The sequence below is a fragment of the Ambystoma mexicanum genome, chromosome 1q, assembly GCF_040938575.1.
Source record: "Ambystoma mexicanum isolate Mex_15411 chromosome 1q, UKY_AmexF1_1, whole genome shotgun sequence".
Lineage (NCBI taxonomy): Eukaryota > Metazoa > Chordata > Amphibia > Caudata > Ambystomatidae > Ambystoma > Ambystoma mexicanum.
The window spans coordinates 790,508,918-790,536,737 of NC_090922.1; the positions used below are offsets into that span (position 1 = coordinate 790,508,918).

At 48.0% G+C, this 27,820-nt stretch overlaps 1 protein-coding gene across 4 annotated transcripts in view; it reads right to left on the reverse strand.

The window, feature by feature from the left end:
* The window catches only part of TPR (translocated promoter region, nuclear basket protein), a 2,097,972-nt gene that overhangs the window by 755,451 nt on the left and 1,314,701 nt on the right, over positions 1 to 27,820 (reverse strand). For all 4 annotated transcript variants that reach the window (XM_069641376.1, XM_069641377.1, XM_069641375.1 and 1 more), the window contains exons 34-35: positions 22,488 to 22,693; positions 21,694 to 21,746 (exon numbers count right to left, since the gene is read on the reverse strand). In XM_069641376.1, coding sequence (XP_069497477.1) covers positions 21,694 to 21,746; positions 22,488 to 22,693 — 259 coding nt within the window. The remainder of the gene's footprint in view (positions 1 to 21,693; positions 21,747 to 22,487; positions 22,694 to 27,820) is intronic.

A 27,820-nucleotide genomic window follows, 5' to 3' on the forward strand; every position in this document is an offset into this window, starting at 1 on the left:
TCCCACGCCGGGGCAGGCGCCTTCACCGGCGGGAACGATCGGAATAGTCCCTTCATAAATTCCTTCACCAGGCGATGAGACAACAAGGACGCCCGTCCTGTAGTTCTGGTGTATTGGGAGATGGCAGCCAGATGTATCTTGATGGAGGCGTGAGCCAGTCCAGCTTTTGCCAGCGACAGTAGGTAAGGCAATACTTGAGGGGCCATAACCCGCAGGATGGTTAATCTTCTGTGCACGGCACCAGAAAGAGAACCTCTTCCACTTAGGTCCATAGCACTTGAGAGTGGAGGACCCCTGGCTTTTCCAAGAACCTCTCTGCAGTCAGCCGGGATGTCGTATCCTCCAAACTCTAGTGCTGCAGGAGCTAAGCCTGCAAGTTCAGCGACTCCGGGTCATGATGAAGAATGGCGCCTCCTTCCCTGGAAAGATCAGCGTCCGTCGACAGCTTGATAGGTGGGGACGCTGACAAGTCCAGAAGGTCCAGGAACCAGATCGGTCTCGGCCAGGCCGGTGCGACGAGGATCATCCTGCACCTGGACCTCTTGAGCTGGTTGATGAGACGGAGCAGCAACGGCAACGGAGGGAACGCGTACAGGAACAGGCCGTCCCAAGGGAACGAGAAAGCATCGCCCATGGTCCTCGGCAGTGCAAACCTGCTGGCCAACCTCTGGCACTTGGAGTTCGTCGCCGTCGCGAACAGGTCGATCTGGGGTTTGCCCCATCATTGAAAGAGCTGATCCACCTGGTCCTGACATAGTTCCCCACTCGTGGCACGAGCGCAGCTCCCTGCTGAGTGAGTCGGCAATGGTGTTTTTTATTCCTGCCAGGTAGAAGGGAACCAGAAACATCCCCTGTGCGACGGCCCAGTGCCGCAGAACCTGGGCCTCCTTGGATAGGGCTGGGGATCTGGTGCCTCCCTGCTTCCGGATGTAGAACATCGTGGTGGTGTTGTCGGTGAAGATCCTCACCACTTTGTCCTTGAGGGACGGAAGGAACGATTTGAGCGCCCAGAACACGGCTCGTAGCTCCAGGATGTTGATGTGGAGAGACCTCTCCTCCGGGAGCCAGAGGCCTCTTGCGTGGAGATCTCCGGTGTGGGCCCCCCATCCCTCCAGGGAGGTGTCCGTCGTCACCATCTCCCGATACGCCGGGGTCTGAAACTCTGTGTCTACCGTAAGGTGCGCACGGGTACCCGACCATAGAATCGCCCGACGGAACTCCTCGTCGAGCGGGATCCTGTCTTCGAAGCTGCCTGCCGCTTGAATCCAGCGGGCGTCGAAGAACTCTGGTAGCAGACGCATCCGAAGTCTGCAAAGGGGCACAAGGTAGATGCATGAGGACATCATCCCGAGGAGGGACTTGATGGACCTCACCCTGGCCACATCCGTGGCTAGCAGGCGCTGCACCTTGCCCAAAATGGCTTTCGTCCTTTCTTCCGACGGAGATGCTAATCGCTCCACTGTATCGAGCTTCGCTCCCAGAAACAGTGCCAACTGCAACGGAATCAGGTGGGATTTGGGGTAGTTGACGGCGAATCCCATTTCCGCGAGCAGGTGGACGGTCCTCGCCGTGTGTTAGACGGCGGGTTCCCCTGACATTGCACAGATTAGCCCGTCGTCCAGGTAGGGGTAGACATGGATCCCCTGCAGGCGCAGCCGCGCCGCCACTGGTGCGAGGCACTTGGTGAACACCCTGGGTGGCGACTTTAATCCGAACGGCAGGGCTCCGAATTGGTAGTGACGCCCCTAGACTACGAATCTGAGGAACTTTGTGTCCTTTTAGAATGGGGATGTGGAAGTAAGCATCCTCCAGGTCCAACGACGATAGGAAGTCTCCCTCCTCCAGCTGTCCCAGCACGTGCTGGAGGGTGACCATCCTGAATTTATGTGCCTTGATGTACTTGTTTAACCGACGCAGGACCAGGATGGGGCGCCAACCGCCTGTCTTTTTTCTGACGAGGAAGTACCTTGAGTATACTCCGGAGCCCCGGAACCTTTTGGGGACGAGCTCGATGGCACCTTTCTTGAGCATCGCCCTTACCTCCAACAGCAGTTGAGGGACGTGATTCTCCTTCCTGGCCATGGGAGGAATGCGAGGACACTTCTTTTGAAATTCTAGCGAGTGTCCGCGGGCCAGGGTGTCCAGCACCCAACGGTCGGTGGAGATGGATTCCCACACGCTGACGAACTTCGTCAGCCGGCCTCCCACCGGGGTGCTTCGGTGGGGGCCCCGACGCTACGGCCGGTTCAGTCCTGCTTGGAAGAGGCCTTGCCGCCTTGGCCTCCTTGACGGTGGCGAGACCCGCCTTGCTTGCCGCGGCCTATGTAGGCCTCCTGGGACGAGGAGCAGGCCGCCTGGCGGTACAGAGAAGAGCCACTGATGGATCCCTTGGAGGCTCCCCGTCTGCCTCCGGAGCTCCGAAAGGGCCGCCGTTGCTGAAGGACTACCAGGACTCGGGCTGTCTGTGTGTCGGTCTTGATGGCCTGGAGGGACTCATCCACCGTCTTCCCAAACAGGTTGTTGCCGTCGAACGGCATGCCCAACACTCTGGTCTGGACGTCCTGGCGAAAGTCCGTCACCTTGAGCCATCCTCGTCGTCTAAGACAAACCCTGTTGCCCAGCTGGTGAAATCCGGTATCGGCAATGTCCGTTGCCACCGTTATGGCATGATCCGACACCACCTCACCTTCCTGCAGAATCTGTAGGGCCTCCGCCCTCTTGTCGTCCGGTAGGAAGTCTAGCAGGGGAGCTATCTTGTACCAAAACTCCCTGTCGTAACGGGCCACAATCGCTAAGGCATTGGCTGCCTTAATCGTCGTCGCCGACGAGATGACTCGTCCCATGGAGTCCAACTTCTTGCCCTCGCTGTCTGGCGGGGAAGTGGAAGCTGAAGCTGCGGCACCCGCCGCTTTCTTCTTGGCCGCTGCCGAGACGACCGAGTCCGGCGTAGGCTGGGCCCTGAGGCACAAGGGGGCGGCATCGGGGACCCGGTACATCTTCTCGTACCTGTCCCTTTTGGCGGGTGTCGTGGAAGGGTTCTTCAGGATAGTCATCCCCTCGTCCCAGATGTCGTCCAGCAACGGTACAGCGAGGACCGTCTTTCTCTTGGCCGCCTGTCGTTGGTAAAGAAAGCCTTCCCTTTTCTGTTCCTCAGGGCAGAGCTGGAAGAGCTCGGATGCCCTGGCTATCATGGCGTGGAAAGAGCCAATTATGTCGGGCGGAGAGGCCCGAGAGGGGGGGGGGGGGTGAAGGAATGTCCGTTGGATCATCGCCACCGTCGTTGTCCGTCCCCGTTGCTGTATTCGTCACCATATCATCCTCGAGGGTCCGGTGAGGGGGCTGAGGGGTCCACAGGCCTCAGGGGCATCGCCTCGCTCATCCTCGGCTCCCTTTGAGATCGACCGGGGTCTCTCCAGAAGCTTACCCGGGTTCTCTGACTTCCTCTTCCCCGAACCAGAGCGCTGGTCGTGGTTGATCGTGCCGGGGAAGTCGCGCCCTGCTTGGCAGCCGAAGAGCCTGACCTTTTGGCGCTCCCGGTGCCCGCGGACTCGCGGTGCTTGGCCTTCTGTTGGGCCCCCGTCGCCGGGGCACCCTCACAGGATTTAGAAGACCGCTCAGACTTTTACTTCGCCTTCTCACCTGCTGTGCCCTTCTCCAGCCAGGCGGCGAGGCGGGAACGACGATCTTGCTTGGTCCGTCCGACAGGTTCTTGCAGAACGCACAGTCCTTCTCCACGTGCGTCTTGTCCTCATGAAGGCAGTAGAGACATCTCGAATGCTCGACCCCCTTGAAAACATTTTGCAATCCACATCCCTGGCAGCTCCTGAACAGCTTGGATCCGGGAGTCGAGCTTCCCTTGTGCTGGGCCATGTCCGTTGAGGTAGGCCTCAGATCTTCTGGAACCTCCGAGAAGCGCAACTCGACGAAAACGTCACCCTTGAGGGGCGTAGAAGAATTCCAAAATGGGTCCCCCGTTATCGGAAGTGGAAACGGTGGAGCTTGAGGCTCGATTAAACCGAAAAAATAAGAAAATCTCCTAAAAAGCGCGAAAACGCAGTAAAAGCTCGAGAGCTAAAGCACGAGGACACCCAACACTTGAACGTGCAGTAGAAATCTGAGGCTGGCTGCCAGGGGAAGGCCTTAGGCAGAGGGCAGTCATTGGCTGGCAGCAGTATGAACCGGAGATCAGTGATTGGTTTCAAGAGTCTTCAAAACACCCTGTAATTGTGTGTCCAATGTTGACTGACCAACGCGAACTGCATCTCAATGAATTTAAACCTCAAATGTATGACCATGATGAAAGGTGGGAACAGGTAGTAGCAGGTCATAACATCAAGCTCTCCTGTAGCTTAATCAATTTTCTCGATCCAATTCCGCAACATGTCTCAACTTGAGCTACAAACTCTCTCTTTCTCAAGGAAATTGATGTTCTAGTTCTATTCTGTTTTCTTTTCTTGAGACCATTGAATTTGGAGTTGTTTGTTTGGACCTGGGAGGCGGATTTAATTTAATCTAACAGAAGTTTAATAATGCATATTGAACTGAAGTTTTACAACAATAAAACAAAACAAAAATTGCTATCACTTTTTGACAGTTCGGTCGACTAGATAAACGCGTATCTGCGGCAAGAAATGCTACTGGGGTAAAAACACACTTAGCATCCGAAATACCCAGAGAGAGCTGGTTAACAAAAAGAAATGGCAATTAAACCCAACCGGAGCCGGAATAAAAAGTATTTGGGCTAGCATGTTTAAAGTTCGAGGCTACTAAAATAGCCTAAACGTTATGCTATATAATCGCGGTAGGACAGTAGTCAGCCCCAGAAATGGATTTGTGGGAAGTCTAAAAGACAACCCTGTGTCACTGCACTGAAGGTGCTTTGTAACACACAAAAGTGTGGGGTTACTGAAGTGGTGTCCTTCAGAGCCCACAATCACAAAAACTGTTGAAATACACATGGCAAAACACAGGTAAGAGTGAGGGAAGAGCTCACACTCTTACCAAGTGGAAAAAATAAACTCCAGAAATCCAGCAAAGCTGCTGAGGGACTCACTAGGTAAAGGAAATTAGCCACAGAATGAGAAGTCTCTCTAACAGTCGATGTAAGGGTACACTGGAATGGACTGCCTGTGCAGTTCAGCTAACGCCACTGTTAGAAACTTTGTAAACACCCTTGGAGCTTAGGCAATTCCGAAGGAGAGTACCTTGAACTGATGGTGTCCATCTTGAACCAGAGTTACTTTCTGTGTGCTGGCAACAGTGAAATATGAAATTGTGCTTCTTTCATATCCAAGGGAGTCCTCCTAAACTTTTGAGGTTTGACATACTTGCTTGCAGGACGCATGTGCAATCCTTTTTGGTTGCAAGGAATTATATGGAATGAAATAACCTTTGTTTACCTTATGATCTGGGACAACACACCCTTTTACAGCAGAGTCTGTACTTCCTGCAGGAGGATGAGAAGATGTCCTGGTGACAGTATTCTGTTCTTTGGCAGTTGGTATTAGAAAGAAAAAACTAGATGCAAGAACCGTTGCATACAGATTTAAGCACCCACTGGTCTGAGGTTATTCCATCCGATGCATGGGTGAAGCATGATAATCATCCTCCTAATGGAGAGGCATGGAATGGGACCCGGACCAGTCTCATTTGCTGGAAGGGGAGCCCTAGTTGCTGCATTTCTTCCCCTACCTTTGCCACGCCGAAATCCCTGCTTTTGAGGGGTTTGATAGGTGCCGAATGTTCCTTGGCCAGAATACAAGGATGATCCCCCTGTACCATAGGCACTCGGCTGCATGGGGAAAGGACTGCCTGTGAATGGACCAGCATGTATTAAATACCCATTGCTGTACAAACTGCCTGCTAGAGGTGTGATTCAGAGATTTCAATGTCTTGTGCTCTTTCTTTGTGGTCTCAAACGGGTCGCTCAACGCCTTGCTGAAGAGACTTAAATCCTCACAAGGTTTGTTAACGAGTAAGGCCTGTGGCTCTGGTTTAAAGCTGGTATTTTTAAGCCATGCATGGCGTTACAAGAGCGCCTTCAGCCAACACCCTACCAGCCGTCTCTGCAGCATCAAGTGTGTGCTTTAAGATGTTCTGTTTGACTTGACGTCCTTCCTGCCCCACTCCAAGTAGTTGCAACCTTGTAGTTTCAGGCACATTTTGAAAACTCTTGTACCAGTCCCCATTGGACATCACTGAAGCTAGCAAGAAAAGTGGTATTGTTAGCAATGCAGGTACTGTAGGCCACAGAAGAAGTGATTATTTTGCCAAGGGGGTAACGTTTTTTGCAGTCTTTACCAGGAGGAGATTTGGATGAAGACAGGGGAACGCCTGCATGTTTTCGCTTCATGGTAATGACCAGGGAGTCCCAGACGCAATGACCGTGGCTATAAAGTAGATCAGAGGGCGAGTGGTGAAACATCTTCTCAACCCGTGGATTTCCCACAGAGTAAGGGAGGTTGTAAGCAAGGAGGGGGCAAGGTGCTTTTTGATGGATTTAAGAGGGATAGCCTGGCGGACAACTTTCCTTGAGAATATCTTATACAAAGTCAGAATCAGGCACTGCCTACTGAGTAACTATCTTCAAAATTATCACCGGTTTTCTGAAGGATAGTATAGAAAAGCATTTGGCCATCAACAGGGGAAGTGGTGGTCGACAAAATTGGTGAGGGATGCTGAGCAGCCAAGTCGTAGACTTAGACAATGGTGTCGCTGAAGGGGGCAGTGAAGGGCCACCTTTAGATCTCTCCTTCGTCGGTTTGTTCGCTGATGAAGGAGTCGAGTGCTATCTCATCGAGGGAGCTCCCCTCAAAAGGTAGGCTCGCTGTGGTGGTAGATGGTGACTGCGTCCTCCTCGAGCTGGGACCCGCTGCAAACCAAGTGGGACTAGCGTCATTCAGCATTGCCTTCTGTTGGACACCCGAGGGAGGGGCGTCCTCAAAGGGAGTTCGCTTGTGGTACTGGCCAGTCCTGGGTGAGGCATGACCATGCCAGGAAGTAGCGCCAGAGGCCTTGCCAGACTTCAGCCACGCTGCCAGCCTGCTGTAGCGATCCCTCTTGGTTTTCTTTGAAAACCCACGGCAGACCTCGTATCTCTCCTCATCATGGTCCGTTTGCAGGCAATATAAAAATTTATAGTATCGATCCTCGACATGCACATTCCAGAAATACACACTTTGCGCAATTGGAAGAGGGACCTCTTCTCTTCAGACATGGGTGAAAGCCACGAAGTAGGCTAAAGTTAGTACCTTGTTGTTAGGCAGAAACCTGTGCAGTTCCCTCTGGGACCACTGCAAAAGATTTAGGACTACTGACGTTTGGCAGTAAACCCACTTGGTAGCAGTCTGTACCACACAGATTCACTTGGTAGCTGTGGCTGAGCAGTTAGCCTTCCCTCAAGAAGAGTTAGGCAGTATACAGAGTATTCACAATAGGTCAAGAGAACACAATAGAAGTAAACACTGACCAGGGCTTGGTGTAAGAGATAATTATTTATTTAAAACCACATCTAGAAAAACACACAGGCACTAATAGTAAGCAATTCAAAAACACGGTCACTAAAAGATATACACTCCCTTAAAAAAATATTAGACAAGTCTTAAGTAAAGCCCCACTTATTTTCAGACAGCGGTGAGCGCTTAACGCAGATGGCACTCTAATAATTTGTTTTAAAAAGGGAGAGAAAAGCAGAGAATACATTGAAACAGATCCCAACACTTTTTCACGAACACAACAAGAAAGGAAGGCAAAGTACCACCGTGAATTCAGAGTCAGTAGGCCGGATCCGCTTTAAGAGGATCGAAACGAAATGTGTCCAAGGTCACACGGTTGCAGTGCACAAAAGTCTTGTAACGGTTCAAAAAGGAGTTGGACCAAAGAAAAGGACCAGTTAGAGGGTCAAGGCGGCCAGCCCAGTCCAGAAGGTTAAGGGGTTATTATTACCTTGTAGCAATCTAGAAAGGGAGGCCTGGCGGGCACGGTACCTTAAAGTGGTGAGAATACTCCAGCGGGGGCAGTTCCTGGCAGCGGATGCAAGTCGGTGCTTTGTCCGGGGGAAAAGAGGATCTCGTCGGGGAGGAAGACAGGAGTCTGTTGCACTGCCAGGGAAGAAACCAGCCGCAGAGTTTCTCAGGTACAAGGAGCGGTCTGTGGATTTGCAGTCCAGTGTTAAGTGGCTATCCGGCTGCCGGGGTGCTTGACACGGGCAGTTCAACCACAAACCGGTCTGGGGTGCGAAGAAAGAAGGTAAACTGGTTGTGCCCACCAGTCAGGGGAAGAAGCCTCTCCAGCCGGGAGATCTTATCTGTCGTCGGGAAGTGGTGAGTCGGATCCGCAGAGCTCCACCGGTGGTGTCATCGTGGTAGGTCGGCTCAGCTTCTCCCTCGACGGATTCTCAGGTCCTGTGGCGACTTCTGAAGTTCCAGTCCCCAAAGCCCTGCTTTTATGCAGCACACCCCCATTCACTCAGCCTAGCTGTCAATCAAACATGCTAAGTGGTGAGCCGTCCGGCTCACCAATTGGGCCAATCACACAAGAGTGCGACTTGAGTTACCAAGGTAACTCAGTCAAGGGTGCCTAAACCCCCTCCGACACCACCTGTGGTACCCAGACAGAGTGGCACCACTTTTGGAGGCTTCTGTGGAGAAGCCCGCCAAAAAGTGGAACAAAGGGCTCGACTTGGGTTGGAGTCACAGAAGAGAACACAATGCCATTTTAGAATCGAGTCCTGGCAAAAAATACCAACCGGCGAATTAATATTAAATAAACCGGCGGTATGTTCGAGGCTATGAGAATTAAATACTTAAAGTTGGTAGCCTCGAACAATGGGAAAATCCCATAGGGATATATTCGCGGTCGAATATAAAAAGTAGTATCCACTGCCACCAGCCAAAACTCGATCAGGGGGGACGGAGACGTGCCCCCTCGACTAACAGACCCCGGGGCAATCAAATTGCCCCGACCAGTACGTCCACAATATGATGGTTTGTACTGGTTTCTGTTCATAATTTGGGACTAGTAAAGCCAATGGTGACTTTACATGCCCTGGGAGACAGTAGTCAGTCCCAGGGTATGGAGTCTATGGTGGGGCGCACTATGACACCCCTGTGTCACTACACGGAGAGTGCTGTGTAACACACATAGTAAAAACACATGAGACCTTATGGAGTAAAGGACCCCATAGCCCATAAAACACATTAGCAGTCAAAGGAACACCATAAATCATGTCCAAGAGTGGGAGAAAAAGAGTCTCACTCTTGACAGTAGAAAAAAAAACTCCAGAAATCCAGCAAAGCTGCTGGGGGACTCACTAGATTAGGAAATTCAGCCCAAACAGAGAATTCTCCCTAACACTTGTTGAAATTTCAATGGAAGAGCTGTGTTGTAGGAGTATCTTCGCCGAAAGCGGGCCCCCACTGCCGGTAATCGACCTTCAGTCGTACATTTAAGCAAACATTGGTCAAAAGTTGTCAAAATGTTACCACAAAAATAGCTCAGATCAAGAAGAGGAATTCCAACACTGAAGCATGTGGTAGACATCTGATGATGGCCACCATGTACAGTGATTGGTTTAGAGGAGAAATTGTCATGATGCCTACCCCCGGGCACCAGGACCAAAGGTCCTCAGCTTCGGAAGCAGGCATCCAGATATTTGTTTAAACCTCAGCAGCCCCGGCTAGGGGCTGTCTGGGTCCAGTCCTGGCGCCTTAGGCGCCATGCTCATCATAGAAACCAGTGCTGGCGCCAGGCTCATAGACTTTACTTACCTGATGCAGACCATGCTGCAAAAGAGTCCAAGCCTACATGAGGCCTGGATGGGACTATTTTGTTACAGGACTATTTTTACTCTGACGTGGCTCTAGGGAACTTCTTACCTGGAACTACTTTGGAGGCTATTTAAAACCACACCCGAACAGCAGCACATGCTTCGCATTATTCTGCATCCAGCAGCGTGACGCTCACCGTGCCTGCAGCCAGCATCCAGTCTTCTGCCACGCCCGCGTGCCTGCAGCCAGCATCCAGTCTTCTGCCACGCCTGCCTCGAATCCGGAGCTCCTAGAATAAAGAAGAAAAGGACAAGGTTAGAAAACGAACTTATTTCAAATTCCTCACCTAATTCCGGAACCATTTCATCTCCGACCTGGAAAGTACATTAGTCCTGCACGCGTCGCTTCGCCAGCTCCAACACGGCGCCATACTCACCAGTTCTCACAGCATCTTTCGATCCGGCACTGTCTCCATCATTTCTTCGCCGTAATCCGGCACCTAGGGGACACAAGAAAAAACAAGGTGAGCCAAGGGAATCAACAAATACAACCTCTTACCACCATAGACTTACCCGATTAACCACCCGCGGTATTATTCCATAACTCTCCACTTTTTCATATGCCGCATCTGTAAAGAGGGAGAAAAACAACATGTTAACGCATGCAATAGTTACCGGACAGCGTTGGGTAACAGACTCTTACCTGAACGCCAGCACAGGCTACGAGAAATTCTTCTCACAAACTCAGTTGCGACTTAAGGAAGGAAGGGGACAAGAGTGAACATAGGGCACATTGAAATCTTTGAACTTGATACTTACCAATCCCACCAGGGACTTCAGAGTCAATACTTACCAGAACTCTCCCAACGCCTTCAAACCAGTGAAGTAACTGGTATCTATGCGCCCCTGCAAGACACGCAGGATGGAGAGCTCATCTTTTACGAAGATAAGGGGAGGTTACTAAGGGGATATCGGAGGTGATTAGTGGGGGAGAGCGAGAACAGTTGGGAGGCCATCACTAAAACCCACAGGTGATTAATCCCGGTCTCCACTTGCAGGAAAATACTTCTTCAGGTCCAGCAGACAAGACTAGGCGGGCCAGTCCAGACAGTCATCTCTGCACTACGCACGTTGAAGGAGACCGCAGCTGTCTGGGTCCGATCGACACCCCTGTGGGGTCCAGGTGAGCGTAACAGAAATGCAGTTCTGAAGCTAAACAGTTTTTTTTTTACCAAGGATTCCTAGCTTGACCACAGGGAATATTCAAGAGCATGTGAATCCATGCCAAACCGCTTGCTGGAGTGCAGGGAACACAGAGGTTAGCCAATACCCAATCAAAAGCCAATCAAGGTAAGGTAACTGAGCAGGTGACAGCTGCAGGGAGATGTAGTGTGGTGAGCTCTGGATGGCTGTAAGCAGCCCATGGTAGCTTCTCTTCGGGCGGGTGGAGGGGTGGGGGACAGAAAATTCCTTGTGAAGCTGGAGAAAATTAGCTGTGCTAAACAGAATAGTGAGTAGGAGAGGAAGAGCAGAGAGAAATGCACAGGAATGGATTTCTTGAAACCCTGTTAGTCCTGCAGAGGATACCTAGTCAGTGCAGCAGCTTCTACAGAAGAGCTGAATGAGGAAAGTGGACCTGATGTAGATATATGCTGGGTCTATTGAAAAGGGTGCTACTGGCATCAATGAAGGCAATGCACACATATAAATAAATTAAATTAGCAGGATTATGGCCCCAGTTTAAACTTGATGAAAGGAAGCATGTCTGCTCTGGAAAACAGGATTGAAGTGAAGACCGCCACTACTTCAGTTACAGGCGAGCTGAGGGAACTTGCAAGAGGCTGTTGTGAAACCCAAAATACCAGCATTGGCCACTATCCTCAATCATCCAACTGGACAAGAAGGTGCACATGAGGAAAGCAGCAAATATTAGATTGTTTGGAAAGAGAACCAAGTGAGCATCTTATGCTTACAAGCCATTTTTTTTTACCAAAAAAGGACTCTGTACCCTAACAAAATCTAAAGAGAAACATTTAGGATTGATGGATCAAGATCGATTCCCCAAGATTCTAGTTTATCCCGAGGATCCCCTTCACCTTCTATTAATGTAAATACAGGTTTGAAACAAGGATTTTTCCTTTCACACTTATCATTCAATCTCTACATGGCTGTCCTAGATGGCAACATAAAAAAAGAGCCCACCTCCTATAGGTGACTAATACCATGGGAGATATATGCGGACAAAATGATCCTTTTGGACCACATGCCTATAGGACTTAAGCATTCAATCGTAGCACTTGCCACCTAAGCTCTTGTAATAGTAGAATGAACACCACAAAAAGGAAGGTAATGACATTCAGCAAAAGATATCAAAGATACTATATTTTGCTGGAGATTAGAGACAGATTTTAGAAGTTGTTAAAGGAATAGTGCAGTCAGAAATATTGTCCCTATGGTTCAGCCATGCGTTTTTAACCATAAGTCGATCGATCGTACAAAAAGTTCCTATGCACCTTACCAGAGTTTTCGTCTCTTGAACACAAGCAAAATCAGGCAGCAGGGCGCGGCCATCTTGTGATAATCTTATCACTTTCCGCATCGCCCCGGGTGACCTTCCTTTGCGGCACTAAATCATATCCCCCGGCCCTGAGACTTGGAAAATACGGTGACCCGCTTCCTGTATGGAATTTTTTTTTTATATATTCTTGGAGTTCATTTACTCTTATCGTTTGGCGGTAGATGTTTAGTTAATTTGTTTTTCCCTGCCGTTTCCAAAGTGAATATCCAATCAAACTCTTAGTTTTGTGAGGATTTTCTTCGGGTTATTGATTAACATTTCTTCATCCGCCTGTATTGATTCTAACACTCCGTTTTCTTCTTTCCATTTATTGAGCTTTTTGATGCTCCTTCGTTCAATTTCTTGGTTTATTAAGTTGTAGATAGAGGGAGGCTCCACCATTCAGCATTTTCTATATAGCATTAGAGTTGATTGTTCCACTGTACTTTGAAGGGACGGCACTGAGCTCTTTACGAATCGAAGCGCCTGGTGTAGAATTTGGCAACATGAGCACTTTCCTCCAGAACTTTGCCTCCATTTTAGACCAGATGTTCATTGGCAAGTGTATCATTGCGTCTGCTCCATATGTTAATGTTGGCACCACCTTTTTCTTATAGAATTCTAGAGCTGGAATCAATGAGTATCTACTAAATTTTCTGTCTATTGCTCTGGCTTGAGCTGCCATTTTGTTGGCTTTCGATGTTAATGATACTTGCATGGCTTTGTCTTGTTTAGTGGAGTCTTAAATGACTCAAGTATTTGAAGTCGAGCACTTTTTCAATCGGCGTACTCTTCAGGTTTAGTCGTGTTTTTGCCCCCTTCTTCTAGAAGATGTCTCAAATATCATCAACTTTGTTTTTCTTTCATTAATTTCCAGCTTGTTTTCCAACATGTACATTAGTAAATTTGTCAATTGTCGTTGTAGTCCTATTGGAGTATAATCCAATAGGACTAAATCGTCTCCATAAAGAAGTCTTGTTATTAAAGTTGTGGCAAGGTTTGTTGGAAATGATCGTATTTATGTATTTGAGCTGCTGATGTCACTGATAAATGCCAAGAAAAATGCCGGAGGCAGAGGGCACCCTCGTTTCACTCCTTGTGCTGTTGCAATCGGAATTGACAGTCCGTTTTGATCCAGACGGATACGCATGTTGGTATCGGTGTACAATGCCTTAATTGGGCTCAACAGCGTGGATGGACAATCGCATGCTTCCAATTTTGACCAGAGCCTTGACCTGTCTATGCGATAAAAGGCCTGATTGAGGTCGATAAATGCAATGAGGATTCTTGGGCCACCTTCCAAAAATTTGTTTTTCAGCACATTTAGTAACAATATGTTGGCTGCCGTGCTGATGTTTTTTCTTAAATCCGGTTTGAAACGGGTCTTCACAGGGAGCATTCGATGCCCAGGTCTTGAAACGGTCTAATAGCATCGAGCCAAACACTTTCCCCATTACATCAAGCAGCGCGATTGGTCTATAATTCGCTGGTTCCTTTTTATCACCTCTCTTGTAAATGTGTACCACTATTGCTGATTTTCATGAAGGTGGTATAGTGTTTAGATTCGTGCATCTTCCAAATATTTTACTCATTAGGCTGGCCCACTCCTTTGAGTTTGTTTTTAAATCCACGTTGGAGACCCCGTCGGGCCCTGGTGCTCTTGAGTTCTTCAGGCCTAAGAACTTTAATCTAATCTCCTCTGGATCGTCTACTCTCACCATGGACCCGGTTTATGACCTGGATGTAAAGTTAGGGATGTGGTTGGAGCCAAGTACATGTCTTCGAAGTATTTCTGCCACGTGGCTTCTCCAAATTCACTTGTTAAGGATTTTTCTTGAACATCGAAAGTAGCTCTCAAAGTGTTCCAAAATTCCCTTGTGTTTCTGCCACTTATGATTTTTAAAATGTTTTCTGATAGAGATTTAACCTGTGTCCTCTTACCCACGATTTGTAATATTTTAATGCAGATTCCGCTGTTAGGGAGAATTCTCTGTAAGGCTAATTTCCCAAACCTAGTGAGTCCCCCAGCAGCTTTCCTGGATTTTTGGAGTTTATTTTCTTCTCCTGCTAAGAGTGAGACTCTTTTACTCCCACTCTTAGACATGATTTGAGGTGTTCCTTTGTCTTTACATGTGTTTTATGGGCTATGGGGTCTTTTACTCCATAGGGTCTCATGTGTTTTTGATGTGGGTTACATAGCACCCTCCGTGATGTAACCCAGGGGTGTCGTAGCGACCCCCCAACATAGACTCCATACCCTGGGACTGACTGTCTCCCAGGGCATGTAAAGTCACCATTGGCTTTACTAGTCCCAAATTATGAACAGAAACCAGTCCAAACCATCATATTGTGGACGTACTGGTCGGGGCAATTCGATTGCTCCGGGGTCTGTTCGAGGGGGCACGTCTCCGTCCCCCCTGATCGAGTTTTGGCTGGTGGCAGTGGATACTACTTTTTATATATTATATTTATACTCTATTCTAAAATGGCGTTTGTGTTCTCTTCTGTGACTCCAACCCAAGTCGAGCCCTTTGTCCCACTTTTTGGCGGGCTTCTCCACCGAAGCCTCCAAAAGTGGTGCCACTCTGTCTGGGTACCCCAGGGGGTGTGGGAGGGGGTTTAGGCACCCTGGACTGAGTTACCTTGGTAACTCAAGTCGCACTCGTGTGATTGGCCCAAGTGGTGAGCCGGCCGGCTCACCACTTAGCATGTTTGATTGACAGCTAGGCTGAGTGAATGGGGGTGCGCTGCATAAAAGCAGGGCTGTTGGGACTGGAACTCCAGAAGTCACCACAGGACCTAAGAATCCGAGGAGGGAGAAGCTGAGCCGACCTGCAACGATGACACCACTGGTGGAGCCCTGCTGAATCGTCTCACCACTTTTGCCGACGACAGAGGAGATCTCCAGTCCGGAGAGTCTTCTTCCTTTGACTGGTGGGGATAACCAGTTTTGCCTTCTTTTCACCTTCCTGGAGCATCTCGTGGCTGCCTTGCCCGTGCCAAGCACCCCGGCAACCGGAATACCACGGTTTACCACTACCGCAAAGAGAAGGGTAATACCTTTTAACCAGAGGACTACGCGGCTGGTTTCTTCCCTGGCAGTGCAACGACCTTCATCTTTCCTCCACGACAAGACCTCTTCTTCCTCTGGACGAAACACTGACTTGCACCTGCTGCCAGGAACAACTGCTCCCGCTGGAGCTCCCTTCACACTTAAGGTACTGTGTCCCGCCTGGCTTCCCTTGCGACAGATCGTTCGGGGTGACAGTAAAGCCTCGACTTTCTAACCTGGGCTAGCCTGGGACAACCTAGCTAACTTTTCCTGACTTGAATTTCATACTTTTTGTGCGAACTATCTACAAGACTCTTTGGGCATAACCCCACTGTGTGAACCTGGACCCCTTCTGCTTGCTCTCTCCAAGAGTGGGCCTTGCAATTGACTTCCTTGCTCTCCAGTACAACTCTGCCTATCCTGCCTTACTGTTGTCCTTTTAAAAGTAATTGAAACTTGTGTGCTTCCTTAACCCTGCCTTTTTCCCTCCCTTTCTTTATAACTTATTAGAGTGCCATCTAATGTTAAGCGCTCACCTCTGTCTGAAAATAAGTGGTGTTTATCACTAAGACTTGCATAATAAGTGAATAGGGTTGTATATATATGATAGTGACTGTGTGCTGAATTTACTTACCTTTTTTTGCTAGTGTAATTTACAAGTGTGTCTTTAAATAAATAATTATATACTTTTACACCAAAGTTCTGGTCAGTGTTTGCTTGTGCTATTGTGTCCCTGTACCTATTGTGTATGCTCTACATACTGCCTAACTCTTCTTGAGTGAAGTCTGACTGCTCAGCCACAGCTACCAAGTGAATCTGTGTGGTACAGACTGCTACCAAGTTGGTTTACTGCCAAACACCTGTAGTCTTAAATCTTTTGCAGTGGTCCCTAAGGGAACTGCACAGGTTTCTACCTAACATCCGCTTTGTTCTTTGCCCCTGGTGTGGCAATAGTTTTTGCTCTATGTTGAATTTGTCGAACAATCGGACGTTTATCGAAGAGATTTTTATCAAACACATGCTTTGGGGGATTTCCGCCGATCTTTTCTGAAAGTGTAGTTTTTTTATACTTCGTTAGCAGAGGAATATAGTTTGTTTTGTTCGCATCGTCTATCTCTGTCGTGGAACTGAATTTGTTTTCTGATTCTGAGATAGACTCCTTTGACAGTTTTAGAGGGTGACCCTGCGCATTGGTAACTAGATTGGCTTCAGAATCGGTTCAGTTACAAACATGTAGTCTATTGTTGCCTTATAGTTGTTTTTTCCCATGACGGTGGACGATTTGGGTCTGGGAAGGCTTCATGCAGATTGTGTAAGTTTCTCAAATTCATCAAACGGGACCATAGTTCTCCCCGCTGTTCTCCTTTTGATCTGTTGGCTGGCTTAGTTATTGATGTTGTAGAACAAGTGGTTAAGTCGCCGCAGATCAGAAAGTGTTTTACCAACTGCCCTGCCAATGCCTCATAAATTGCTGCCTCTACTTTTTCCAGGAAGGTTGATGTTTCCACAGAAGCTGGGTTCCAGTAAATATTGGCTATTATAAATACTGTTTTTTCATACCCTGTTTTATTGGGTACCTTGCGAGTCCATGAAGCTCTGACCATCAGGATCTCTAAATTGCTGATCATTGTCTCTTCTAATCTGATCCCACATCCGTTTTTACAGGCAATCAGTAGGCCCGATGAAGGTCTTCCTAAGTGTCCTTGTTTGGCTGGAGCCAGAATAAGATCAAACCATAGAGGGTAATTCAGACATCCATGTCTCCTGCAGACATATCAAGTCGTATGACCCCAGTTTCATGTCACTCGTCGATAGTAGATGTAAATGTCCTAGTATTCCACGAGCACATCTTTATCAACTGGTTCAAATGGGGTCTCTCTCGGGAGATGTGCTAGTCTCCGATGAGTTGCTACTTTTGCTTCCCCTCCCCCCCCCCCCATCAAAGCTCTTGGCACCCAGGACCAAATCCCTTTCATCAGGGCACATTTTTTTACTGATTCACTCGCAATTTTTATTGTTTTTTTTTTGCTGTTGGTTCAAATCCTTTAGCGGGCTGGATCTCCTGGCTCCGACGGTCTTGTATCTTCTCTCAGTTTGTCTATTGTGGAAACTGTTTTCTTTGATGGTCACCGGCTTTGGCCCTGCTCGCCTTTGGGGATCTCGTTCCTTTTCTCTTGCCTCTGGGCTTTTACAGCTGCTGTTCTTTTGAGGTTTTGCTGGTTACTAGACCTTATGTCTGCCTTTTCCTGCCTCTTTATTTCTTCACTTGCTGATTCTTTTCCCCATGCCCATGATTGGATAGACTTAACTCATATCCCATGTTTTCTAATTGACTTTTATTGTCAACAATGTCTTTTAGAGTCGTTGACGCTATATGCAAAAGGGTTCTAGCTTTGGTGTCTGTGGCTTGGCTCTACCACAAGTAACTGACTTGATATGTTTCAAATTTCGAATATATTTGAAGAATTTTAACACCAAATTTCTGTTCAGTGTTATTTCGTCCTTATTTTCTTCCACTTGGATTAATTTGATCTGCCATTTTACTTGGTCCCATTTTCTTGGTTTTTGATTGTACATTTGTGTTGGAGCTCTATCGCGATGACCTCTTGCTCCTGAATCCTTTGTTGGACTAAAGAAGTTCTCTTCATTTATCATTCTTGGATTTGGTGCGGGTCGAATTGGCGTTTGTCGTCTTTGGGTTTTCCTTTCATCTTCTTGCTCCTGGCGATGATACTGGAATTTCTCCAGCTGTTTTCTGTTGGCTTTTTCATACTTGTGGGCCTTTTCCCCTAAAGGGGAATCTTTGTGTACTTTCCCTCGGTAACTAGAGCTCCGCTTTTCCGGTGTTCTTGATCTGGCCATTTCTCTTTTCTTTTTTGTGTCTTCCACCATCTGTTTTAAGGTTTTCTGCCTTAAGGTGTCTGTTGACCGAGTCACTTTTTTGTTTTGGCTGTTGGTGTTGTCCGCCATTTTCTTCTGTAAGTCCTTGCTACCTTCCTCCCTGCATTAAACTCAGGTTTACTTGTTTTACTGGTAGTTTGTAAGTTCGTTGTTTTAACAGGTTTTTTTGGACTTACACCTGGTTCCGAAAATTCTAATAAATGTTGACTCAAATTAATTTCCTCATTTGCGAGAAAGTCGTTGGTCGTCGCTAGGGATAATGTGTTATTGCTTCCCAGGCTTTCTAATTTTTTCATTTGTTGTACAGTTTTGTCCCGCTCTTCATATCGTGGTTGCTTTTTTTGGCTTATTGGACGTGAAAAGAGTTGAAAAATTCCTTCAGCCGATTGAATGCCTGGTTTAGTCGGCCTCGGCGACAAAGTCTTTCCAGCTAGATGGACTACTTTCCGACTTTTTAGGCAACCACTTGATCCTTCTATCACTGTTTATGGTTTGTTTAAATTCAATGTAATGTCAATTTGGCCTGATTCTGAGATTATGTCCACCGATTTGATTATTTCCTCATTTGCTGTTCTACTTGCTGTTAGATCAATCGTAATGGTTTGTGTCCCTGTTTTTCTCACTACTACCTGCTCCCTGTCTTGCGGGTTTGTTTGTTGCTGCGCATGGACTGAATCTGAATTCACTTCCGGCGTATTTGTTTTTCTTGCTTCTAGCGCCATAATATAGGCTTCTAAAAAGATGACTTTGCTATGCATCATTGATTGAATACTGGTATGGTCTTTCAACGAGTCTGCAATCGCTTCATAGAGCTTCATAAAAGGAGAAAGCGCTAGGTTTATTGATGACATAATGGAGAGTAGGTCAATCTTTTTGTTGGAGGGATCCGCTAGGCTTGCCGCTTGTTGCTGCGTTGAGGGACGCCTTATTCGTACGTTTCCCCCCTGGGTTGTTTCCAGCCTAGTTATATCCAATGAGCATCTTCGGAACCCGTTCTTATCTATTCGTGGGCTATGGCTTTCATGCCCCCACGTGTTTTGATGATAACGATGCTGATGTTTCGTGGATTGGGCATAAGGTGGTGCGGTCCTATGAGGCGAAGTTTCTAGATCCTCTACATTTCTCTTCTCCGCCATCTTACTCGGCTGCCATCCCAGTCTTTCCCCGTCCATGGACTTATGATCTACTTGTTGGTGCAAACTTTTAGATGTTATAGGATTGACTTCTGGCACGCCTTCTTTGTAACTCTGTAGAGGCAATGCTTTTTCTCCTTTTGATGGCGATTTGTTTGCCGTTTCTGGGAAGCGTCCCCCATTTGTTTCTGATGATGAACTGATGGAATCGTCCATTTCATTTCTAGTATTGCCCTTCTCCTGTAGGCTCTCTTTTTCAGATTGGATAGATTGAACAAACCCCATTGGGGTCGTTTTATCCAATTTCTCCTGCTCTTCTCTCTTGTTTTGGTCAGTCTGTCGGTTCAAGTTACAATTTAATTCTGCCAGGTTTTTTGGCATCCTTGGTGGGGTTATCAGCGCAAGTTTTAACTAACCTGCCCTCTCACCTTGATTTAATTAGTTAACTGGACCATTTTTTCCATGCAGAGGTGAGATTTCTGTGAGGGTCCGCTTTTCACCAATAGTATGGTCCACTTTCCGTAATTTGGCCAGGTCTAAGCAGTCATTTAGAGCTTCAAGGATTTCCATGTCCGATAGCTCCAAATGGTGTTGTCTGTTCACTGCTCTTTTATTTATTTTGGTCATGAAGTAATTTGTCATCGAGTTTTTGGCAGTCCAGCCCTCTCTTTGTGTGACCGGTTTTTCTTTTACCTTGTCCTGAAGCGTTATAGATTTAGTAGGCACTAAAAATGCTGGTTGCATTTGTGTGACCTTCTGGACAGTCGTATTTGCATTTATATTTTGCCCCTTTTTGCTGTAATGTTTACCAGCCTTTTTACTTTTAATGCTAATTTTAACTAGTGGCCTTTGTCTTTTTCTGGGATTTGAGCCTTTACTGCCCAGATCGGCTGCCTCTGGGTTGAAGTTTTCTTTCCTGCCCGCCCAGCTCCCCTCTGTCTCCGTGTGGATCTGCACCTCCACCCAGACCTGGCGCGACAAGCGGAAGCAAGGGCAGGGGCATGTCCGTGTCCTGCTGGGCTCCCACGGGCCGGCTCTCGCTCACTGGCCGGCCCTCTTCCGCGTTCAACACGGCTGCTCCCGTCCCGCTCGCCCAACTCCCAGCCTCCTCTCCAGCAACCCACACAGACGGGACCCCTCCTCCGAGAGCCGCCAGAGTTTGGCGCGGCACATCCAACTGGGCCGCACGGGTTCACAGGCGGCAACGAGCTGCCGAGATCCCACGGCCTCCTCATCTCCAAGGCTCCACCCCGCCTCACACACAGACGGCGGCCCTCCTGCGAGAGCCCCCAACCCCAGTCGGGGAAGGCCCAGAGCGGACTCCACTGCCGGATCAGGTATTTCGGGAGACTGGCATTGCAGTTGACTCTTTTGGCATGCACACTAACGGAGCGGGGTTTGAAAATTGTTAGCGTTTCTCATCATTTATTGGTTCAGTTAAGGGGGCCAAATTATGGTAAAATGTCTGTCACCCACCTCTGCTGGAACCAGTTCATTTTTTCTGACAGTATGTAGCTCCTCGTTTTCAGACTCAATTGAACTGCATGTGAATATCTCCTCCTGATCCTTGGGAGTAACTCCCTGATGTTTGAGTAGATTTTGCGCTTCTTAGGCGCCAACCTTCCTCTTCTCTACAACATTCATTTAGGTCCATTTTCTTAACTCTGGCAGTCCTGACAGTCATGACAGTCATGACTGCAGGACTGCCACTCGTCGTCCACTCCTATCCGCGGAGTGGACGCGATGGGGGTTTTGTACAGGTCCTCCCACAGTAATCAGCAATGGAGAGAGACTCTCAAGCAACACTGCAGGACTGCCACTCGTCGTCCACTCTGTTGCTGCAAAACGCCGTTTTGGTGCAATGGTGCTTACTGGAGCCAGCGCAGCCATTTTGCAGTTTCTGCTCAAATGCAGCTTGGTGATGTGGGGAAGTACAGCTGAGTTGGGTCAATAGATCCCACAGTGCTGGACAGGAATGTGATCATGCATACGCCCTGTGCAATCCCTGTGCAATGTTTTTGCATCAATGCTATCACATGATGCTCTGAGCCAGTCCCCCTAAAACAGAGCATGCCATTAGTATGGGGGGGGGAAAGAAAACTGGAGTTAGGTGTACAAAATACGATCACTGTAACAATGCTACTTTTCTGTGCCAGCACAGAAAGTCTGACTTTGCAGAATGCCGCCTAATCCATAAACTGGAGTTTTGATTCATCAATTTCTAGATCATTTTCTATTTTTCATTAGCGTTTGAATGTCCAGGTACACAAATGGTGTTACTTACGTTCCCCTATCACCCGAAGTTGCAGTAGGCTTTATTCTTGGCTGCTCTTGCGCCTGTTGGGAAAAAGGGTAAAGATAAATGCTTCTGTAATATTTATCATTATGCACTCAAAATCGTAGGCCATCAGATTTACTGTTGAGTCTTGCAGGGTGAGGGCATTCTAGATTGTAGCTCTTTAGATGGCACTGCTCAATACAACAAAAACCCACTTTAGGTGTTCACTAAATTGCATGGCAATTAATCTGTGTACACCCAAACTAGTCAGGTTTGTTGCCTAGACTCAGGATGAAAAGTGACAACCACCAACACCTTTCAATAAAAGTAAAAAATACTAACTTACAAACCAGTAAACAAAATCATTGCTTTTAAACAGACAAAGTTTGAATCATTAGAACAATGGTGCTGCATGACGCCTTGCACAACAGATCTTTAGGGAAAGTTGGAACAACAATTTTAATATACTGATTTCATTGATTGGTTAAAATCAATGAAATTCACACAATTAATGTGCAGATAATGTTTTGCCAACTTGACCTTCTAGGCTGTTAACTAAACAAGAACCTAAACACCTTTAACCCTGCCCACAGGAGCCCCCAGAAAATAGGTAAGTTGTGCTTGAACGAACAAGACCATAATTTCAAAGCTTAACATCAAGAGGCAAACTGTCATTATCGGTTACCAGACAGTAAATTACCAAACTCAGATTTCTGATGAACAGATCAATACTTTAAAGCAATGGACATTCATAACTCACCCAGATGCCTCCAAAACGTCAGCAGCTTAGAACACACTACCTTGCTGGTGGATTCCTGGGGCTCGTCCCGCTGCTCATGATGCCTCTCTTGCTGCTCTCGCATCTCCCTCTCCAGACGGCAAATGCGCCCTTCATACTGTGATTTCAAAGCACTCATACGCACATCAAGCTCCTCCTTTTGCTGATCCAGAGAAGTGAGTCGCTGCTTTAGCTCCTCAGTTTCCTTCAGCAACAGCTCTTTAGCCCCTAGGAAAACAAATTGAGTTCTTAGAAACTATGATTAAATGACTAATTGTGCAAAGATGCAAACAGGGTTTTATACTGCTTCATGACTCAGTCTTACTTAATATAAGGAAAGAAGTTGATCTGCTGCAAAGAGCAGTTGGCAAAACACCCCCTCCCTTACTTCCTGTTCCTGCCTAAGTGCTGACAACAGAAAGGGCACCTAGTGAACACGACACCAACGGACATAGCTAACTATTTAGAGGGATTCCACACACTAAAAAAATAATAATCAAACAAGCAGGTGATAACAGGCAAAACTCAATAACATACTGTCACCATAGGTTCATAAAATGCATTCTATGACGTAAATCAACTAAGGAGGCAAGTACAGTGATGGAGGCAAGTGCAGTGATGGAGTAATGATGGAACCAAGTGACAAGTGATTTTCCCTCGCTTCAGAAGAGTGGGGCCTTGTGCCCAAGTCACAATATAATGCTTTTCCCCATAATGTATCTGTAGCAGTTAAGTTACCTGTGTTGGTGACTGTTCAAAAGAAGAGATGCAACCAAGTTACTAAGTAAAATGTGTTGCCTTTCCGGTTTACTACTCCGGATCAACGACCAAAAAGCAGTGTAATGGAAGTATACGAAGACTTGTTCTCAACATTATAAGGAGGACAGAGGGAGACCAATGCTTTGCATTTACATACCCCTCCTCCTGGATTCTTCCAGGCGACTGATGGGACGACTGGGGGTGGGGGGCTACGGGTGCAGGGATTCTTTCGGTCGGGTCCAGGAACAGAGTGCAACCCTTGCTGATGAGAAATGCAAGCTTCACCTATGCAGCACTGTTCAGGACACTTCACAGAATGGGGGAAGGGGAGTTCCAGCGATGGCCACCACACACAGATGGCAGCCATCCTTCCAGCTGCGATTGTAGACGTCCTTTGAGGACAAGATCCCTTGAGGCTGGATTTTGGAAAGAAGGCGACTTATACCACAAGCCAGTAAACACCAAAGTTCCAGCTGCAAACATGGAATGGCGACTGTTGCCCACTGGAGAGCTGGACAGTCCAGCGGGGTGGTCCAGGGACACTTCCAAAGGTGCAGGATTGCTGAATCTGCAAGAACACAGACTGGTCGTTCCCACCAGTCCAGCAGTTCAAACAGCACACAAGGTCTTTGCAGATCAGATAGTCTAAAAGGGCTTCACCAGGCTAGACACCGGAAGGGATCCAGGGCCTCTTAAGGAGACTTCTTCGGCCCACTTGGCAGTTCTGCTACGAGAGATTCTCATCTCCAATGCTGATCTGAAGAAATGCCCACAGCAGTCCTTTTCTTACCCATAATGCATTCTGGAAGCAAGTCCAAACCCGCCAATGGTAAGGCGTTGCAACCTTCAAGCAGCCACTAGTTGTTCAAACAGAGACAAGGTTTAAGTTACACACCTGTAACTATTGTTCTCCAGCATGGGTCTGGCATGGATGCACATGAGCATTCCCCGGCTGGGAATCCTTGGTAAAAGAAAAAAACAGTTTCACTTTCAAACTGTATTTCTCCTCTAAACCAATCACTGTACTCTGGTTCATACTGCTCATCCAATGACAGCCCTCTCACCAAGCCCTGCCTCTAGAAGCCATCTTCAGATTTGGTAAGCACGTAAAGTGGTAGTATGACAAAGAGGGGCCAGAGGGAGGGTTAACATGTGAATCCATGCCAGACCCATGCTGGAGAACAATAGTTACAGGTAAGTAACACATCTTTTCCAGCATGGGGTCTGGCATGGATTCACATGCTCATGAATAACAAAAAAACAGCAGTATAACATAACCATGGAAGCTGGCAAGGCTCAACAGAAGCAATTAACACTTCCCTCTGGAACAGACCCACGTCAAGCTAACCGGTTGCGTAGCACTGTTTGGCTCTGGACTAGAACTTTGTGAAGGTGTGCGTAGACCTCCACATAGCTGCCCTGCAGATGTCCAGCAGGGGGACACCAGAAAGGAAAGCCATTGGCACAGCGATCGCTCTGGTGGAATGGGCTCTCCGATGGCCCGGCAGCGGTTAGTTTGCCAACCGATGACAGTGCATTATGCAGCCGGAGAGCCACCTCGAAATGGAAGCCTTGGACAAGGCCTTACCATGGTTCACATGACCAGAGTTCACAAAATATTGAGCAGTCTTCCGAAAGCCCTTCATGTGCGTCATGTAGAACTTCAGGGCACGGGCAACGTCCAGCGAGTGCAAGGCCCTTTCTGCCGACGACGAGGGTTTAGGAAAGAAAATAGGCAGTACCAAAGGCTCATTGAGGTAGAATTCCGAGTGGTGCGTATGCAGTACCATCCTTGATTTGTGGCAAAGTCAGGTACGAAGGCTTGCATGATGGGGCCTGTATCTCACCCACACGTCTGGGCTAGGTGATGGCCAAAAGGAAAGCAGTCTTCTACAAGAGAAACTTGAGTGGGGCTTGGTGCATAGATTGCAAGGGCCCTCTCCGCCCCATGATCCTTGTTGAGCTCCCACGCCGGGGCAGGAGCCTTCACCGGCGGGAAGGATCGGAAAAAACCTTTGAGAAACTCCATGACGAGTCTGTTGGACCACCGAGAGGACTTCCCTGGGGATCTGGTGTAGCGTAAGATGGCTGCCAGATGTACCTTGATGGATGCGGGAGCCAACCCAGATTTTGGCAAGCACAGAAGGATTTGTGGAGTCGTGACCCTCAGAGGGGTCATCCTCTGTGACCAGCACCACGTGGCAAAACGCCTTTACTTATGCTGTAGCTCTTCAAAGTTGGCGACGCCCTGGCCATGGCGAGGACGTCCCTCTAGTCCACTGGCAACTAATAACCTCCAAACTCAAAGGTGGCAGTAGCCAAGCCTTCTGGTTCACCAATCCTAGGTCGTGATGAAGGATTGCGCCTCCTTCTCTGGAGAGCAGAACAGCACCACCGGCAACTTGGCTGGGGGGGGTGGGCGAAGCTTGATCGGCTGAGAAGATCCAGAAACCAAATCTGCCTCGGCCACGCTGGGGCAATTAGCATCATCCTGCATCAACAGCGAGTGTGTTGATGACACGTAGCAGGAGAGGGAATGGGGAAACACGTACAGAAACAGCCCTTCCCAAGGGAAGTAGAACACGTCCCCTAGGCTCCTCTGCTGATTCAATCTGCTGGCAAACTTGTGGCATATGGAGTTTGCGGCTGTGGCAAACAGATCGAACTGGGCGTCTGCCTCAGTCAACGAATAGGAAGTCCACCTGATCCAGTCTAATTTCCCACTCGTGAAAGGAATGCAGTTCCCTGCTGAGGGAGTCTGATGGTATGCCGGACTACTGCCAGGTGGAAAGGTACGAGGAACATCCGCTATCTGACAGCCCATTGCCACAAGTCCTGGCTTCCTTGGAGTGCTGGGGATAGAGTGCCCCCTTGCTTCCTGATGTATAACATGGTGGCGTTGTCCGTTAAGATCCTCACCATCTTGCCTTTCAGAGATGGTAGAAAAGACTTCAGTGCGCACAACACTGCCCGTTGCTCCAGGTTATGTGCAGATGCTTCTCCTCCGGCTGCCACAGGGCTCTGGCACACGGACATCCAGTGTGCACAATCCAACCTTCCAGAGAGACGTCCATGGTGAACATCTCCTGGTATTGTAATTGTTTACTTGTAGAGCGCTTATACACAAGTGCTTCAAAGCACTTCAAGGAAGGGAGTAGTTCTTCTTAGTCCTTAAAGATTCTGAATGACTTACAACAATAGCTAGCATGCTAGGCCAGAGGCATATATACTAGTGAAGTGCTTGACAAAGAGTGAGAGGAGAGGGTGCGAGGGGTGGGGAGAGAGCAGAGGGTGTGGGGGGTGGGAAGAGAGGAGCATACAGATGAATAAACTACAGTACTGGCCTGGCGACATTTCAGGTTGCTTGGTAGTTGGTCAACCAATGCGCCTTGCATGAGTATTTCAAGCACACCAAAGCTAGGGAAGGGAGGCCGATGGAGGACCTGACAGACTTGCAAGGCCTAGAACATTCAAGGTCAAGCAAGCGCGAGGGATGGGAAAGGGGACAACTGCGCCCAGTCCAGCAGAGGCCTGGGTTAAGTGCAGAGTGGGTGCCCGTCATGAGCATATTGCAGTAGTGCCAGGTAGTGTGCGGCGGCCCGGCGGTATCCGGTCATTTCAACAAATAAAAAAGTTTGGAATGGCAAACCTTTGAATTTTTTTGGTCGAAATGCCATTCTTTTGAATGACAATTACGTAGAAAAAAATGTGAAGGTGCCATCGACATGTAATGGCAAGTATTATTGCAGGGTTGGGGCCAGGGGTGGGGTTTTGGTTGGGGCTTGGATTAGCTTAGGGGTTAAATGAGGTTTGGGGCTAGGGTTAGTTTAGGGGTTAAATGAGGGTTGGGACTAGGGTTAGGGGTTAAATGAGGGTTGGGGTTGGGGGGTACCACCCCCAATACACAAAAACTTTTAAACGTTACAAGGGGTTGGCCAGTGCTGAAATTACAGCATTGGACATCTCCATGTAATGTTTTGAAAGTTCCAAAAAAAGCATTGAAATGCTACTTTTAACATGTGAAAGTATATTTCAATTGAAACCAGTCCATGACTTGTCAACGGATTGGTTTAGAAAGAAATGCATTTTGCATGTTAAATATAGCTTGTCAGCTTTTTTTTCCCCTCGAAACTTTTGTTATTCGAGACTTTTTTTCCACAATAATCAATATAAACCGGCCCAGCTGAAAGTGCAGGACTGATGGGGGAGCCTGGGACCTGTGAGGCTCTGGAAGTGCACCAGGCGACTAGTCAGCTAACTGTGCAAGTTGGAGAAGAGAAGGAGGGAGGGAGGGAAAAGCTAGGAGAAAAGAGGTTAGAAGGGGAGAGGGCAAGAGAAGGAGGAAGAGAAGAGGTAGGTCTTGGGGAGATTCTAGAACTTAAGGCACCTGCAGAGGATAAGGATCTACTCCCAGATCGCTGTTTGGAGAAGCAGCTCACCCACAGAGTTGGAGGAGGCCGAGTGGAGGGCTCTAGGAGTGTATTTGGGAAGAGAGTGTTGTAGATATTAAGGACCCTAGCCCCAAAAACCTTGTGGACTATGCAGAAGGACTTGAACTTGATCCTTGCAGCCACAAGGAGCCAGCGGAGTGATTTC